Below are 17,260 nucleotides of genomic sequence, written 5' to 3' on the forward strand. Positions count from 1 at the left end.
GAGTAGACAGCGAGACAAGAATAGTAGCCGATGCATCACCAGTAGGACTTGGTGCAGTGCTGATGCAGTTACAAAATGATGAATGGTGTGTAATTTCCTATGCATCACGACGACTTACTGAGGTAGAGCAGCGGTATAGCCAGACAGAGAAAGAAGCCTTAGCATTAGTATGGGCGTGTGAAAGATTCAACTTATACATATTTGGCAGAGAATTTGAACTTGAAACAGATCACAAACCATTAGAGTATATCTATACCAGTAGATCTAAGCCCTCAGCACGAATTGAGAGATAGGTATTACGTCTACAAGCCTATGATTTCAAGGTTGTGTACCGACCAGGAAAGACAAACATTGCAGACGTGTTGTCATGACTGAACTCCAGAACACATCGTGATAAAGGAGAGGAGTATGACTACGTTCGGGCAGTAGCAGAGAAAAGTGTACCAATTGTTTTGACAGCAAGAGAAATAGAGAGAGCCTCAGCTAATGATTCTGAACTGAACAATATCAAACAATGTGTCAGAACCGGAGATTGGAGTAAGTGTAAGATACAAGGATACTTACATGTAAAGGAAGAGTTATGTGTAATCGGAGAACTGTTACTGAGAGGAACCAGAATTGTGATTCCTGAAGTATTGAGAAATCAAGTGTTAGAAATAGCACACGAGGGACACCAGGGAATAGTGAAGATGAAGAACAGACTTCGTACAATGGTATGGTGGCCAAAAATAGATAAAGGAGCAGAACGGAGGTGCAAGACATGTCATGGTTGTCAAGTTGTGGGAGAATATACAGCACCGGAACCTATGCCTCGTGTTATTCCACCAAGCGGTCCATGGCAAGATTGCAGTGCAGATTTATTAGGTCCATTGCCCTCAGGTGAAAGTATATTAGTCATAGTTGATTACTACAGTAGATTCTATGAAGTTGCAATCCTGAGGTCCACAACAAGTAATCAATGAGCTGATACCAATATTCTCACGTTTTGGTGTACCATATTCGCTCAGAGCAGACAACGGACCGCAATTCGTCTCGGATGAATTTGAATCATTCCTCAGAGAAAACGGAATTGAACACCGGAAAACAACACCATTATGGCCGCAGGCAAATGGAGAAGTAGAGCGCCAGAACAGATCACTTATGAAAGTTTTGCGTATCGCTCAAGTTGAAAAGCAGGATTGGAAGCTAGAATTGTCGAAGTTTCTAATTGCTTACCGGTCAACACCTCAGGTCACAACAGGAGCAAGTCCATATAACCTTATGTTTGGCCGTGAGATGAAGACAAAGTTACCAGATCTACGTCGAGAACAGTCAGTGACTAATGAAGAAGTTCGTGATAGAGACTGGTCAAGAAAACTGTCCAGCAAAGAATATGCAGATGCAAAGAGACACGCAACTGATAGTCAGATCGAAGTTGGTGACAAAGTTTTGATGAAGAACACAAAAACTAATAAACTATCACCGAACTTCGATCCAAATGCATATGAAGTGTTGAAGAAAGAAGGCGGAGAAGTGACAGTACGCAGCAAAGAGGAAGTTGAGTACAAACGTAATGTTACTCATGTGAAGAAGTATATTGGGAGGGATCCGATAGAAAACAGTGTGGAAAAGACACCTCCACAAGTAAATGAGGAGCCGGATGAACAAAACGAACAAACAGAAGTTACAAGTTCACCTACCAGCAGTGTGAATAGTCCAGCCCAGCAACCCAGCAGAGTCAGGCCAAGGAGAATTATTAAAATGCCTAAGAAATATGATGACTTTGTGGTTTTGAATACTTAACAACAATTGTTATGAACCGAACAGTTTGTGAACACTTAATATCTAGCCTTATGGACTGTTGTTATTAACCATGGACTGTTGATATATTTAGCCTCATGGACTGTTGTTATTAACCATGGACTGTCGATATGTAGCCTCATGGACTGTTATTAACCATAGACATTATTTTATATTTAGCATTATGGACTGTTATGAACAGTGAATATTGCCGCATGACAATCTTTAATATTTGTTTTACGGAACTGTTGAACACTGTTAAACTTCAGAGCTTAAAGTTTACGGAACTGTTGAACACTGTTGAATTTCACGGTTAAAGTTTACAGAACTGTTGAACATTTTGAATTTCAGAGTTAAAGTTTACGAGTTAACCTATATGGGATTCAAGCATGATGATATTGAATACTTGCCATGACATGATGAACAATAGTAGAACTATATTGAGAAAGAACTTTAATGCAAACAAGATAAGTTTAATGCAAACAAGATAAGGAAAGGAGGGATGTAGTGTATACAGAATCCATATGACCTTTGACCCTTTTGTAAAACAATTCATTGTGCCTGATTACGCGGGCAATCAAATATATGTTTTGACGACAAGTGTATACGTTTAGGAACTTCGTGTATATTGTAGTGCGTCTTAGTAGTCTGAGTAATAAACCAGTTTAATCCCACATCCGAACGTGTCGAAGTTTTATAACGGATACCACAGTTATGTACCTCCTACATAGCAAGCGAGAGGAGCAGATCTCGATCGGAACTTGACAAGGAAGCAAAATAAAGCATAGCATGGAAATATATACAATGTACTTCCATGGTCGTAGTATGGTAAATGTGTTTTGCACATGTGACAAACAGACTAGTAGTGTACTATAAACTGCGTAATAAGTGTCCAGCACAACATTTCTCGCTACTAAGGACACAAACAAAATACATCATTGATGGACAGACAAACGCGCATACGTTTGTATTCTCGTACTCCATGGCATTGTTTCAAGCCTAATGTTACAACTTCCACAGCCACACATACATCATCGCTCTGTCTTGATCCTCCGCACTCTGTTTGTTTTTCATTGCAAATCACGCAAGAAAAAAGTAAAACGAAAAATGTTGAGTCACTCAAAATACAATATAAAAATGGATTATAAATAAAAATAAAGCTACAGTTATTGCACTGAGTACTACTGCTAGTACGAGCGCCAACCACACAATTCGTTAAAAGGTAGACAATAGATGTAACTTGCCCGGAGAGCTATCAGGCATCTTTTACAAATGTATAAGTGTCATGGAAATATCACCCTCTTCCACGATGTCAATGTGGCATTCCCCAACTTAAGTTCTAGTTACAAATACCCATTTCACACAAAAAATGCTCAAATCTGTCGAATAAATACTGCTTATTGAATGAAAAATGGCCGCTGCCGAATCTTGACAAACAAATATGTCGGCACTTCATGTTCAAGACTACGTAGTGATTAGTGTACTCTTTGTGTTACAAAACAATATTTTGGATATTTAAATCCGACATATAAATGAACGATGTATTTATTCTTTAAAGTGGTGAGAGAAATTCTGAAAAAAAAGACTTCTTTGACTTCCACGTTATATAGCAGTTCCGTAGCTAGCGGAGGAAGACAAGGAGAAAATTGCTACACTACTAGTCTACAGTTTGGGGAAATTAATTTGGATCATGTTTCGGGTCAATTACACGAGGTTCAACGTTGGTGCAATACAAACAAATTGACAATAAATAGTGAAAAATCAAATTTTATCGTATTTAGAGGGTGCAAAAAGAAAGTAAATTTGATTGGTGATATCACATTACAAGGCAAAAGCATCAAGGAGGAGGATGTTGTCACCTTTGTGGGAATTACTTTAGACAAACATCTCTCTTGGTCCGACCACATCAAAAAGGTAAACAAGCTAATCAGAATAAAGTGTGGGATTTTGTATCGACTTAGACATATATTACCATTACACATTTTACTACTCTTGTACAACACATTCATATTCCCCCATATCAACTATGGCCTTGAGGTTTGGGGTAACACTTATTCATCACATCTAAATCGTATATTAATGTCACAGATAATGATTGTTCGAACAGTTTTGTTTAAATTTCCAACGGATCACTCATCTCCTTTGTTTGCTCAGTTGAATATTCTAGATGTTTTTAAACTGCATAGATATTTGATAGGTTCCTTTATTTATGGCTTGATCCATCAACTATCACCACACACTTTGTATGATTATTTTGAACCTTCACACCATAACTACAATACAAGACTCTGTTCATATCAAAATATTTATCCATATTATGCCAGAACAAACTCAGGTCAGTTTTCTTTCTCCTTCTCAGGGGCAAAAATCTGGAATAGCATCCCTGTCAACATAAGATGTATCAATACGCTAAACGAATTTAAGCGATCTTATAAACAATTTCTTCTAGAAGAGTAAATTAAACCACTGTACAATTTATTGTTACCGTATGTTCTTCATAAGTACTATGAACTCCGAGGTACTATGTATTTCCTTTTGCTATATCACTTTGCTGTCAAACATTGTATATAACTATGGTAGGGGACAGGCTTGAATAGCTGTAAGCTAAATCCCGATTCCCCTATTTACCCACGAAATAGTATTTTTGTATGTGTATCTGTAATGTTCATTTGTGCTTTTGGGTAAATAAAACACTATAAGTTTACCGCAGTTTTATATCGAACTCGCGGTAAATTGATAAATTACAGTATATAGTGATATACTGTGAGTGGGGTGAAGGTACTCATTGTCCATGTTGTCGCAGAATACTTTTGCTACAAAGAGACATCAGTATCACTTTCATTGCAGATGGCAAGTGCTACATACAAATGTAGTCGCACTCTTGTCTAAGATAGCTTCTGCCAAAAGCACTTTGGGTCGCATACAGCATCTGCTACTACATGTATAAACTGCTCGTAGAACTTTGGGTCGCATAGTACCTTCAGAGGTACCCATACATAAATGCATGTTAATGAAATTGGTCTGTAGTTGCTGGGTCTGATTTGGATCCTTTTTTTTTAGCTCTGCTGTCAGCGAAAGCTGAAAGCGTAGCTTTAGGTATGGGTTGTATAGAGTATAGAGTGTATAGGTGAATCATAGGTGTCCGTCAAACTTTTATATTTTCACTATCTTCTCTGAAAGTAACAGCCAGAATACTTCGATATTTGGTGTGCATGTTCCCTGGGGGAAGGCTATTCAGATTTGTTCATGCCAAGTTGATCTGTGCCATTTTCAATTTTGTATGATTTTTTTTCCAAAAATGACATTTTTTATCAACTCCTCATAAACTTTAAGTCAGATTGCTTTGATATCTGGTGTGTTGATGCACAGAGGGTAGCTTACTTAGATTTGTTAATTTCAAGTCAGCACATCGTCTCTACTATTTTTCATGATTTTTTTTTTGTAATTTGAAAAAAAAATGAATATGTTAATGAGCATTATGACCGACGCCATATTGGAAATCAGTCCGCGAGACTTTAGGTAAAGTGCAACTTTTCAAAAGACACTATTGACGTCAAACAAGCAATGTAATATATGCTATAGTCTTAATTCTACGCATTGTGCGCCCAAATGACAAATATTTGTTCGAAAAAGGGTTGTAAACTTCAATCCAAATTCTCCACCCCTCCTACAGAATGGTTCATTCCAGTATATGCACCTCACGATCAAGTGAGATGTTACTAAAATGCCCATTGCAGGTAGTCCGACGGGATAGTGTCTTTTCGATAGGTATATTAGGGACCTCAGAATTCAAACCACCGGTTATATGAATTCACGGTCATAGTAAAATTCATTTGATTTTTAATTTGCTATTCTGACCAACTCCGGTTGTCTATTCGCGATAAAATTACGATTAGTTTGGAAACGGGGTAGATTTTCTATGATTCCCTGTCATAAAAGCTTATCATGTGTTGTGTAGTTTTCGAAAAGCACACCCAGTGGGAAAGTTGCCCAACAGGCGATCTCGTGCCATTGCTGTACTACGTGGCACTTTATTCTGGCGGGGTGTCTCTTGAAAACGGGAATAGCGAAGGGTGAGCCAATCAAGTGAGACCTTTCAAATGTAGCTAATATTATAGCCAATAAAATTAGTTGTACGATGATATGTGTATAATAAGGGTAAGGCTGGCCTCTACACTGTAACAAGTAAATTAGTAAAGTTGAAATCTTTGTCGCACGATTTCGTATTTATGTACGGATGTGTAGTCTTTCTAAACAGTAATTTTTAGATCAGTTAGTATTTAAACTACGTTTCTGAGTTAATTATTCGGTAGGTTATTGACGAGCTCCCTTTGTAAAACCGCTGTACAAACTGGATGTCAGCGTTCGCCCGGGCCCGGCCACGTTCAGCGGAACTAAGTGAAGCTCAATCATAATGGTGGCTGTCAAAATCGAAGACGCAATTTGACCGTATTGTTATTTCAGTGAGTTTATTCAGCAAGAAAACAATGTGTTCTATGTTTTTGTACTTCTTACATGATGTGATGATCGTTTTTTTTACTGGTACAACTTACAGCCTACAATGAAACTGCTAACTTGGCTAGTAACACTGACACGATTCCGTGTTCCGTGTTCATGTTTTGGGGCACATTTCTAAATACCCGAAACTAGTTATTGAATGTGTAGTGGATATTGATATTCAGTTTGAAAAATTAAAATCCTGAACTTTATTTTGCGAACGGTTTTGTCATTTCTTAGTAATTATAGGGCCGACTGTATCACGTTTAACGTTTATGTCAACTCGGAAGTACATAGACATGAAAATAGACGAAGTGACTTGTACATGTAATTAGAAACAAAATTTTGCTGTAACTGCTGATAACCTTCAAATTTATTTATTTTTATGTTGTAAATACATTCAAATATGCACTAAGGACAACACTATAAAGATTTGCTCTATGTAAGGTAATTTTTTGTCTTTTAAAAATGCAATAGTTGGATCAATGTGTACCAGAAATGTTATGTAGTATTTAAGCTAGAAATAAGACCACATAATATCTTATTACTCCCCCCCCCCCCCCAATTAAGACAAACTACTCACATAAAGCAACAAAAAAAGAGAAGAAGCTCCAAAACATAAAAAAGAGAATAAAATTACAGTAAGGAGTTGATGATGCACAAACAACTACAAAGAAATAGACAGTTCAATTACAACACAGGGTTTGAAATAAATATGGGGTTTGGAAAAGTGAATTAGAAGTAGGGCAAAAACTAAGAAAGATGAAGAACCTAAGTGAACAAGCGAAAGCACTTAAAGATAGGACCACCAAATTTTTTGCAGGACTACTACGTTATCAATTTTTCTAGTCCTGTGGGATAGTGACTTTTTTACTCTAGTGTCAAACCCTGAATTGGCTGAGAATGACTCTTTCGGGTACTTGGGATTGTTGCCGTACGGAAACTAAGATGGCGATTAATACATTTCTTCCCTATATATATCTACTACAACTAGTACAAGTTGAATGTTGTTGACTTGGTAAATTTGTTAGAAAATTGAAATTCAAATTGCCTCAAAATTATTTTAGATCCCTAGTTTATTTCATTCATCATTAAAATTTTCCAGGGTTAAAGCTGTAAGACACTGGAATTATTTATAGCCAACCTCAAAATCCTCTTTTTTTTTCTTTTTCTTGTGTGCATTTCCCAGTAATTTTTTTCAGAGATTTTGTGCAATTTTTCATAACAGCAGGGATCACTCTGGGCTGCAATCACGCGCTATTTGCGCTGTAAAAACAAAAATATCGCGTCCAGAAAACTCAATTGGGACACAAAATCGCACCGTCGATACTAATAGCGCGTCACTGTGATAGATACGCGACATCATATCTAAGCTTTTGTTTACTACAAACGTACAAGGCGCATACTACGCATGTCTTTTGCTGCCCTCAGGCGGCAAGGTTTATCTGCATCATGCCCCTTTCAAACAGTGTCTATGATTGGTTGCCGACATGAAGGCAGGCGCTCATCGACAAATCAACGGAGTTGATACAGTAAATGTTCATTACTGATTAGTCACACGTACATGTGTACGTAATGGAGCTTTCAAAGACGTCGGGTGCCAGTACGAGTGCAATCTGATTAAAATCTGATATTAGATAGGCTGGTTTTCCTGTATTTACCTTTATTCCATCGTTATTGCGTCTTTTTCGTGAGTTTTTTTCCCCGGGGGAAAAAACTCACGAAAAAGACGCAATAACGATGGAATAAAGGTAAATACAGGAAAACCAGCCTATCAAATATCAGATTGGTACGAGTGGGACCAAGAAACGCAAATGCTCTATCTTGGACTATTGTACAAAAGTTACTCCTTCGCTGGGAACTAATCTGGATTCGACTACATTCGCTAGTGAGGACGAAGAATGGGTATGTCCTGGTGTAGGTCGCAAGACAAACCGGAAATTTCAAAATAATTGGCTGGCTATGTATGGGTCGTTTTTGCGTCACGATAAGGACAAGGGAGAAATGATCTGCTACCTTCGCAGAAATCTACAGTTAAGGACAATGATGTACAATGCAAGACAAGTATAGGAGTTATAGACCGTTGACGTGGTATTTTCCTATGAAATAAATGTTTCATGAAGTTAATATGTTGATGTGTATGTACTGTGTTTATTTGTACAGTAGCAAATTCTAGTATGAAAGTTGATATGAAATCCATAGGCTTATGATCACAATTATATATATATGTGTGTGAGTGTGTGTGTGTGTGTGTGTGTGTGTGTGTTACAGTGTATACCAGTATAATATACACATGACGCACATACAGTTGCCATATTTTTACTTCCGTCCCACACAGTTTTCAAATTGTCTCACTCATTTTCTCCAAATGGGACATTGGCTCATGCAGCTCTGGAGCCAGGGTGATCCCTGTAACAGTAGATTTTTGTTATAAAATGGTGACTATGGTATAAAAGTACAATACATTACCAACTTCTGTGTAAAATGTGTTTATAGTGAGACATCATATATAACCACTAACCACTTTATTGCATCGCTAAAACAAAACTGCATAGTGAAGAGCTGAAGAACTGAACCACTTCTACATGTCACCAAAATAAAAAGTAAAATAAAAAAAAACCAGCGGAGCTATTCTGACCGATAGGTCGCTTGTTGAATATTGGTGCGACATTGGCCTGTTTCCAGTCTTCTGGTAGTTCACCCTGGTTTATACTTGCCGAAGATGTATTGTAAAGTTCGTGCGATTTCTGTAGCTGCAATCTTGAGAGCTCTGTTTGGAATGTTGTCTGGGCCAGCGGCCTTGTCAGACTTTAGGGTGGCGAGTAGTTTTTCCACACCTTCCTCAGCAATAGTGATGTTGGGCATATCAGGGAACGGAGTGGTTGGTTGACTTGGTAATTTTGGGTCTTCAGGTGTGAATACACTTTGAAATTGGTCTACTAGTGTTTCCACTTTTGTTTGGTCATCTGATATTATTTTCTGTTGTACTTTGAGTGACTGTATTTCTACATTGTCTTTCTTCCTTGCTCTTATGTAGCTCCAGAACTTTTCCTTGTCTTCTGATGACGAGAGTTCGGATAAGTATTCTATATTTGCTTTCCTAAGTTCTTTGTCAACTTCCTGTCAGGTACATATGTATTCTTGAATTTATCCCAGTTTTGTTTATCTCCTTGCAGTTTGACCCTCCATACTATGTCATTTCTCAAACATGTCATATCCAATTTCTTTCAAACTTGGCACAAAGGTGACATGTCATATGGGACATATGTATGTCACTTGTTTAGCACAATAAGAGCCATATTTGTAGTTAAAATTTATAAAAATGAAATTTTATGGCATAACTCAAAAACTAAGGCGTAAAAAAAATTGATTGGTTCCGGTTACCTGACCCCACCTAGATTTTCACGTTGACCCTTAATTAGTCCCCGCCGGACGAAGTCCGGGACAGGGACTTATGGATTGGGTACCGTCTGTCTGGCGTCCGTGCGTCCGTGTGTCCGTGCGTCTGTGTATCCGTCCGTCCGTTCGCAGCCGTTTCTTGGAGATGCCTGGACCAATTTTTTTCAAACTTGGTACGGGGGCAACATTCAATGGCATACATATGCACGTCAATTTGTTTCATGATACGATCCAATATGGCCGCCTAGCAGCCATTTTGTTTGCGAATTTGCCATGTCCAAAGCCATAACTCAGACATGCTTGAAAAGATCCCATATATCCTTGTAAAGCGTTTTCACTGAGAATGGCCCATCTAAATAACGGATAGTTTATCAAGTTTAAAAAGTTTAGAAAGATATTTAGATCGGATAATTAATGAATATATCCTTGTAAAATTTTGTTTTACTAGGTGAAATTAATGTATAGTTTATAAAATTTAGAACAAAATATATCAACTAAAGTCATGTAGTTTAGGTATGTGTATCTAGTTTAGCTAATTTAGCTCCTATAGTATAGGTAATACCCTAGGAAAAAACAATTCCACACCTAACTCAATAAGAACTCTGAACCTCACCTCACAAAAGTGTGAAACTCATTTGGTTGCATACAAATGTAGGATAATATGGTGAAAATTAATTGTTATAAAAAACATATATGTAATAACAGTTGACCCAAAATTCTTAATGAGTGCACCTCAAGTTCAACTATCATGGCCATGACAACAGATGGGTAGACCTGTTCCATCTATGACCTGTTCCATCTATTATGGTTGATGTTGACAATTTTGTTTTTGAATGTCATAAAAGAAATAATCAGAGTGTAAAAAATGTTAATAACTACAAAATGAATTTTCTTCATTGCAGGTAATTTGAACAGTATCTGAGAAGATTTTTAAAAAACTGTTGACAGAATTGTATGGTTTTGGATAAAGAAGCAGTTCTGTTTGTTTACAAGAAGAAAGATGGATAGAGTGTGAATGAAATATTACAAGACAAGACCTAGGAGGGGAAACCAATCACCCTGGGTGCTATCACAACAGAACAGATCCCCAGTGTGACCGAGCACAGTACAGGAGGATCATTGCACATGGAAAGTCTGATAATCATGTACCAAATCATGATCATACTATCCTTCAAATAACTCCTGCAGGTCTCAATATTAAAAACAGCATGCCAGGCAGTGGTAATTTTTATCAGCTACTTCACTGTGTACATTTGTATGAGTAGTGTTGTGCCTGCGATAAGTTCGGTTTATTTTATGCTGGTGGGTGTAAACAACAAGTGATGTTTGATTTTGTACTTGTTCAACAAGTCACAATTGTCAGTCCCTTTACAGAGCCAAGTGTGTGAAATTGCTTGAGATATCAATTTTGTGAATACACATGAAAAACTACAGAATGTTACAATGCATCCAACCATGCTAAGGACTTCAGTTACCCCAAGATGAAGACTTCTTCAATTAGGAATTATCATTAAATAGTGGATCCTTCAATGCAGGCATCCTAAGGTGGAACTCTGATGTTATTGTGATTAAATTACGACAGAAGTTTAAGCAGACACGTGTATTACCAATCTACTCATCAAGGATTTAACACATTTGTTGCATTCATACATAAATGAGTGCTGTAAATTACAGACACTAAAAGATCATATTGCATCACCATGGGTTGTGGTTCATCAACCAAAAACCCACAAGAAATGACTAAATCAGAAAAATGTAAGTACCATTGTGAATTGATTGTTCCATATCACTGTATTCATTGTTTATTTATGTCTTTATGATCTCACTTTTCATTCTCATATTTACCTCCGTAAGGAAGGTTATATTTTAGGGATGAAAAGTCTGTGTGTGTGTGTGTGTGGGGGGGGGGGGGGGTTGATTTTTGGAATGTGTGTGTCTTTTTGCACATTGGCCATTCAATACCACTATAAATCAGACCACATCTGTGGGTAATCTTGCTGGAGAATTCGCCAAGATAAATTCATATGATTTCTTCACTATTTCATTCTCAATCAAAATTGAAAATCTTTCAGTTTTGAAACTGGGTCGTAAGTTACGCAAGCCCTTGCTGAAGATCTTCGTTCTGGCATACACATTCATGATTGCAGCCATGTCAACATCATGTGATGATTACATGGAAACTTTTTCCATGGCATGCAAACCCTCAAATAATATTTTCAATTTTCAAGGTAAATTTTGTAATTTATTGGCGCATGCAGTGCATATTTAGATTGAGTTAACATTATAACAGGTACAATCTAATTAGCCCCCACTGGACCTAGTCCGGGATGAGGGCTTATAGATTGGGCTCCGTGCATGCATGCATGCGTGCGTACATCTGGAGCCATTTCCATTGACCAATTTCTTTCAAACTTACATGTATAAAAGAAAAAACTGACAAACTACGATCAACTACGATAGTAGACGATGTCATCATTGGAAACACGGAAGGTGACACACTGGGACCACACAAACTATGATTAACTACGATAGAAGACGATGTCATCATTGGAAACACGGAAGGTGAGAATCACTATCTATTGTGTGTTGGCGATAAAAAATTACGCGCATCTACGCTCAAAGACGACGTCTTTACGGGAAACAAAGAAAAGTGAACTGATTACATGTATCTATTGTCAGTTATTCATGAACTTGAACACCTCATTATCTCCTGTTTCATGTAGTACATAGTAACTACTCGTAGCTACTCATGAGGACGCGTAATTACGATGTTTTTGATTTTGATGTCATCCCTTAGGTGGAGGCAAATGTCATCATCAACAAATTATGGTTACTGCTGATGTCTGCTCCTGGGAAGCTTCTAGTTCTTGCAATATTGATGTAAGGCTTGAAGCGTTTCATCAACAGGATGTAATCTATTTGATTATGATGTTTGCCATTGGGACTGTGACATGTCCACTGCCTGGCAGCCTTGTGTGGTCCCAGTGTGTTTGCCAACAAGAGGTTGTTATAATGAAGCCGTTGAAAGTGTATTTCAAGACACCGACTGTGAAAATGATTCTATTGACAGCAAAACTGTACTCAATCGGGAATGCGGCAGTCAAACTTCACATGATGATTCTAGTTGAAGCAGACCCCATAGAACATAGATAGGAAGGTAGGCCAGCTGTCAGAAGGGTACGATATATGGGCAAGAGACCTGGTGACACATGTTGCAATGATGATAGGGACATCCCATGAATGTTATACAATGTCAATGACAATTATATCCCTGATTGGTTATCAGTATATATTGGTTGATGTGGTAGTCGATGTTGACTACTTCAAATCCACAGATTACTTTCAACTGTATTTCAATAGAGAACACTACACATAGCAATACGTGTATAAATGTTATCAATTATTTGAAATACTCCCAAAATTATGTATTCTTTCTTCATAGTTGGAATATTTTCAGTGTATTCATCACATTTTTATTTTATACTGTTTACCAAAACGGAATAAAGAATATTTTTTTTGGTAAAAATCTGACATGGCCGCAGCACGATGGTCATGTAATGGTTGAGGCCTAGATCAGCTGTCTTGAAAGCAGCATTATTGTTATGCAAATTAGTCACGCATATGAAACTAGAAAACGTTAGTTCCTATCTTGTTTCCGATATTTTCAATATACTGGTATAATATAATAGCGCTAAACCACTCTCTGGGGAAGGTATACACTCAGTTTTGACCAATATATGCACTACCTCTCGCTCATGCAAATATTTCATTCACTGGTCAAAACCTCTTGGTATACCATCCCCAGGGGGTAGTTTATTGCTTAAACAATGCATAGGAATACATGTATAGATATTATCTGTCCAGTGAGAGTGTTAAAGTCAAAACCTGCTGGACTGATTGCTTTGATATTTGGTGGTCATGTTACTTCTGGTGTCTAGTTGGGAAATTGTTCAAATGAAAATGATTGCATTAGAGATGTTGGGTTGGGTCAAAAAATGTGATTTTTGGTCAAAAAACTCCAAAACTACTGGGCAGATTGGCATAAAATTTTATGGGAATAATCTTAGGGGTGAGTAAATTAAGATTTGTTCATGACATGATGAGTCCCTCAGTAATATGCAAATTAATGCTAAAAATGTGTCTTGTTGGTCAAAAACTATAATTCCAAAACTACTCAGCAGATTGAGCTGAAATTTAATGCATCTGTGGTAGTATAGATGAAGAAATATCAAGCATATAATGATCTCATCTGTAATATGCAAATTAGGTGTAACAGTGTGAATTTTGGTCAAAAATTTATATCTCAAATAGTACTTGGTCAATGTGACTGAAACTTGGTGAGATGTTTCTAGAAGTGTTATTTTGCAGATTTTCTTCAATATATGTTCACACAATAGGCCTTAGCAACCATGACCACGCCCTTAACAACCAAATGGCAGTATATTTTGGTCAAATAACATCATCTGGTAGGCAAGTGACTAAACATTCAAAAAATGTATGCAAATATCCCTAGCAAATGTGACCACGTCCATAGTAACAATCAAACGGTCATATATTTCACATAGATAACAGGGATTAATAGACAATTGAATAAACATTCAAAAAATGTATGTAAATTTACCCATCAACAAGACCACACCCATAGCAACAGCTAAGTAATCACGTACTGTATATCGCAAAGATGATATCAGGAATTCATACACAAGTAAACAAAAACATTCAAAAAATGTATGCAAATATATGTAACAAGATGACCATGCTCATAGCAACAGCCAAATAATCACATTGCAAAGATAACAACATGGTTGGATATTCAACTTGATAGTCCTTCAGCAAATGAATACCTGTTGTTAGCATGGACTAGCATATGGATAAACATTTTTAAAAACTGTACAGTTGTGCTACAATACCATTGGCGGTATTTTATTTTATGTTTTTAATTTTTGTCCGTCTTCCGTTTCGAGTACACTTTAAGTTTGTGTATTTTGTGGTGTTTGTCTTGTACAATTTTATTGTTGGAGCCTGTAAATGGGATTCATCACGTATGGCATCCTTGGAAATAAATATATAAATAAATAAATACATTAACCATAATAAAGCATACATGTTCGATAAAGCTTGTTGATGAAACTATAGTATAAGTTTTAGTGCATGATTTACATGATTATTGACTTAAAAGAAATAGGCAATATCTTAGGTGTGCAAGGCTGTTGATGAACTATTATAGTATAAGTTTTAATGTGTGATTTACAAAATTATTGACTTAAAAGAAATAGGCAATATCTTAAGTATGCAAGCTTCAAATTTCCTCTGTTGTTAATTTGCCATGATATCAGAATTTTGCACAGTTAATGTACATGGGTATGTATGGCAACAAATGGAAGGTATTCAGTTTACATCTGGTTATTTTATATAGAAATTAGACCAGTTAGACAGTGCAAGTTAAACTTCTGACCTATAGAATGTGTTCTTTCCCATTTCTCCAAGCTGTGCCTAGCCCAGTTTATATGTCATAAAAGCTCAGATTTTACAATACAATTCAACAGGACCTTGGAAAACATGTTTGAATCTGATATCATGAAGACATTGCATCATTTCAAAAAGAAATCGACAGACATGCATACAATGCTAAAAAGACATTGACAGACATGCATACAATGCTAAAAAGACATTGACAGACATGCATACAATGCTAAAAAGAAATTGACAGACATGCATACAATACTAAAAAGACATTGACAGACATGCATACAATACTAAAAAGGAATTGACAGACATGCATACAATGCTAAAAAGAAATTGACAGACATGCATACAATACTAAAAAGACATTGACAGACATGCATACAATACTAAAAAGACATTGACAGACATGCATACAATACTAAAAAGACATTGACAGACATGCATACAGTGCTAACAAGACATTGACAGACATGCATACAATACTAAAAAGACATTGACAGACATGCATACAATGCTAAAAAGAAATCGACAGACATGCATACAATGCTAAAAAGAAATCGACAGACATGCATACAATGCTAACAAGAAATTGACAGACATGCATACAGTGCTAACAAGAAATTGACAGACATGCATACAATACTAAAAAGACATTGACAGACATGCATACAATGCTAACAAGAAATTGACAGACATGCATACAGTGCTAACAAGAAATTGACAGACATGCATACAATGCTAAAAAGAAATCGACAGACATGCATACAGTGCTAACAAGAAATTGACAGACATGCATACAGTGCTAACAAGAAATTGACAGACATGCATACAATGCTAACAAGAAATTGACAGACATGCATACAATGCTAAAAAAAAATCGACAGACATGCATACAGTGCTAACAAGAAATTGACAGACATGCATACAGTGCTAACAAGAAATTGACAGACATGCATACAATGCTAACAAGAAATTGACAGACATGCATACAATACTAACAAGAAATTGACATGCATACAGTGCTAACAAGAAATTGACAGACATGCATACAGTGCTAACAAGAAATTGACAGACATGCATACAGTGCTAACAAGAAATTGACAGACATGCATACAATACTAACAAGAAATTGACAGACATGCATACAATGCTAACTAGAAATTGACATGCATACAATGATAAAAAGAAATTGACAGACATGAATACAATGCTAACAAGACATTGACAGACATGCATACAATACTAACAAGAAATTGACAGATATGCATACAATGCTAAAAAGAAATCGACAGACATGCATACAGTGCTAACAAGAAATTGACAGACATGCATACAATGCTAACAAGAAATTGACAGACATGCATACAATGCTAACAAGAAATTGACAGACATGCATACAATGCTAACAAGAAATTGACAGACATGCATACAATGCTAACAAGAAATTGACAGACATGCATACAATGCTAACAAGAAATTGACAGACATGCATACAATGCTAACAAGAAATTGACAGATATGCATACAATGATAAAAAGAAATTGACAGACATGCATACAATGCTAACAAGAAATTGACAGATATGCATACAATGCTAACAAGGAATTGACAGACATGCATACAATGCTAACTAGAAATTGACATGCATACAATGATAAAAAGAAATTGACAGACATGAATACAATGCTAACAAGACATTGACAGACATGCATACAATGCTAACAAGAAATTGACATGCATACAATGATAAAAAGAAATTGACAGACATGCATACAATGATAAAAAGAAATTGACAGATATGCATACAATACTAACAGGGAATTGACAGACATGCATACAATACTAAAAAGAAATTGACAGACATGCATACAATACTAAAAAGAAATTGACAGATATGCAAATACTAACAAGGAATTGACAGACATGCATACATTACTAAAAAGAAATTGACATATGCCTACAATACTAAAAATAAATTGACAGACATGCATACAATACTAAAAAGAAATTGACAGACATGCATACAATGATAAAAAGAAATTGACAGACATGCATACAATACTAACAAGGAATTGACAGACATGCATACAATACTAACAAGGAATTGACAGACATTCAT

The 17,260-nt window shown here is 36.5% G+C and overlaps 1 protein-coding gene across 3 annotated transcripts in view; it reads left to right on the top strand.

Moving 5' to 3' along the window:
- Positions 1–17,260, top strand: part of LOC144438814 (serine/threonine-protein phosphatase with EF-hands 2-like) — a 214,362-nt gene that overhangs the window by 25,026 nt on the left and 172,076 nt on the right. For all 3 annotated transcript variants that reach the window (XM_078127991.1, XM_078127992.1, XM_078127993.1), the window contains exon 2: positions 10,578–11,430. In XM_078127991.1, the coding sequence (XP_077984117.1) occupies positions 11,376–11,430 (55 nt within the window). In that variant the 5' untranslated portion in view covers positions 10,578–11,375. The remainder of the gene's footprint in view (positions 1–10,577; positions 11,431–17,260) is intronic.

Source organism: Glandiceps talaboti, chromosome 8, assembly GCF_964340395.1.
Source record: "Glandiceps talaboti chromosome 8, keGlaTala1.1, whole genome shotgun sequence".
NCBI classification, from domain to species: domain Eukaryota; kingdom Metazoa; phylum Hemichordata; class Enteropneusta; family Spengelidae; genus Glandiceps; species Glandiceps talaboti.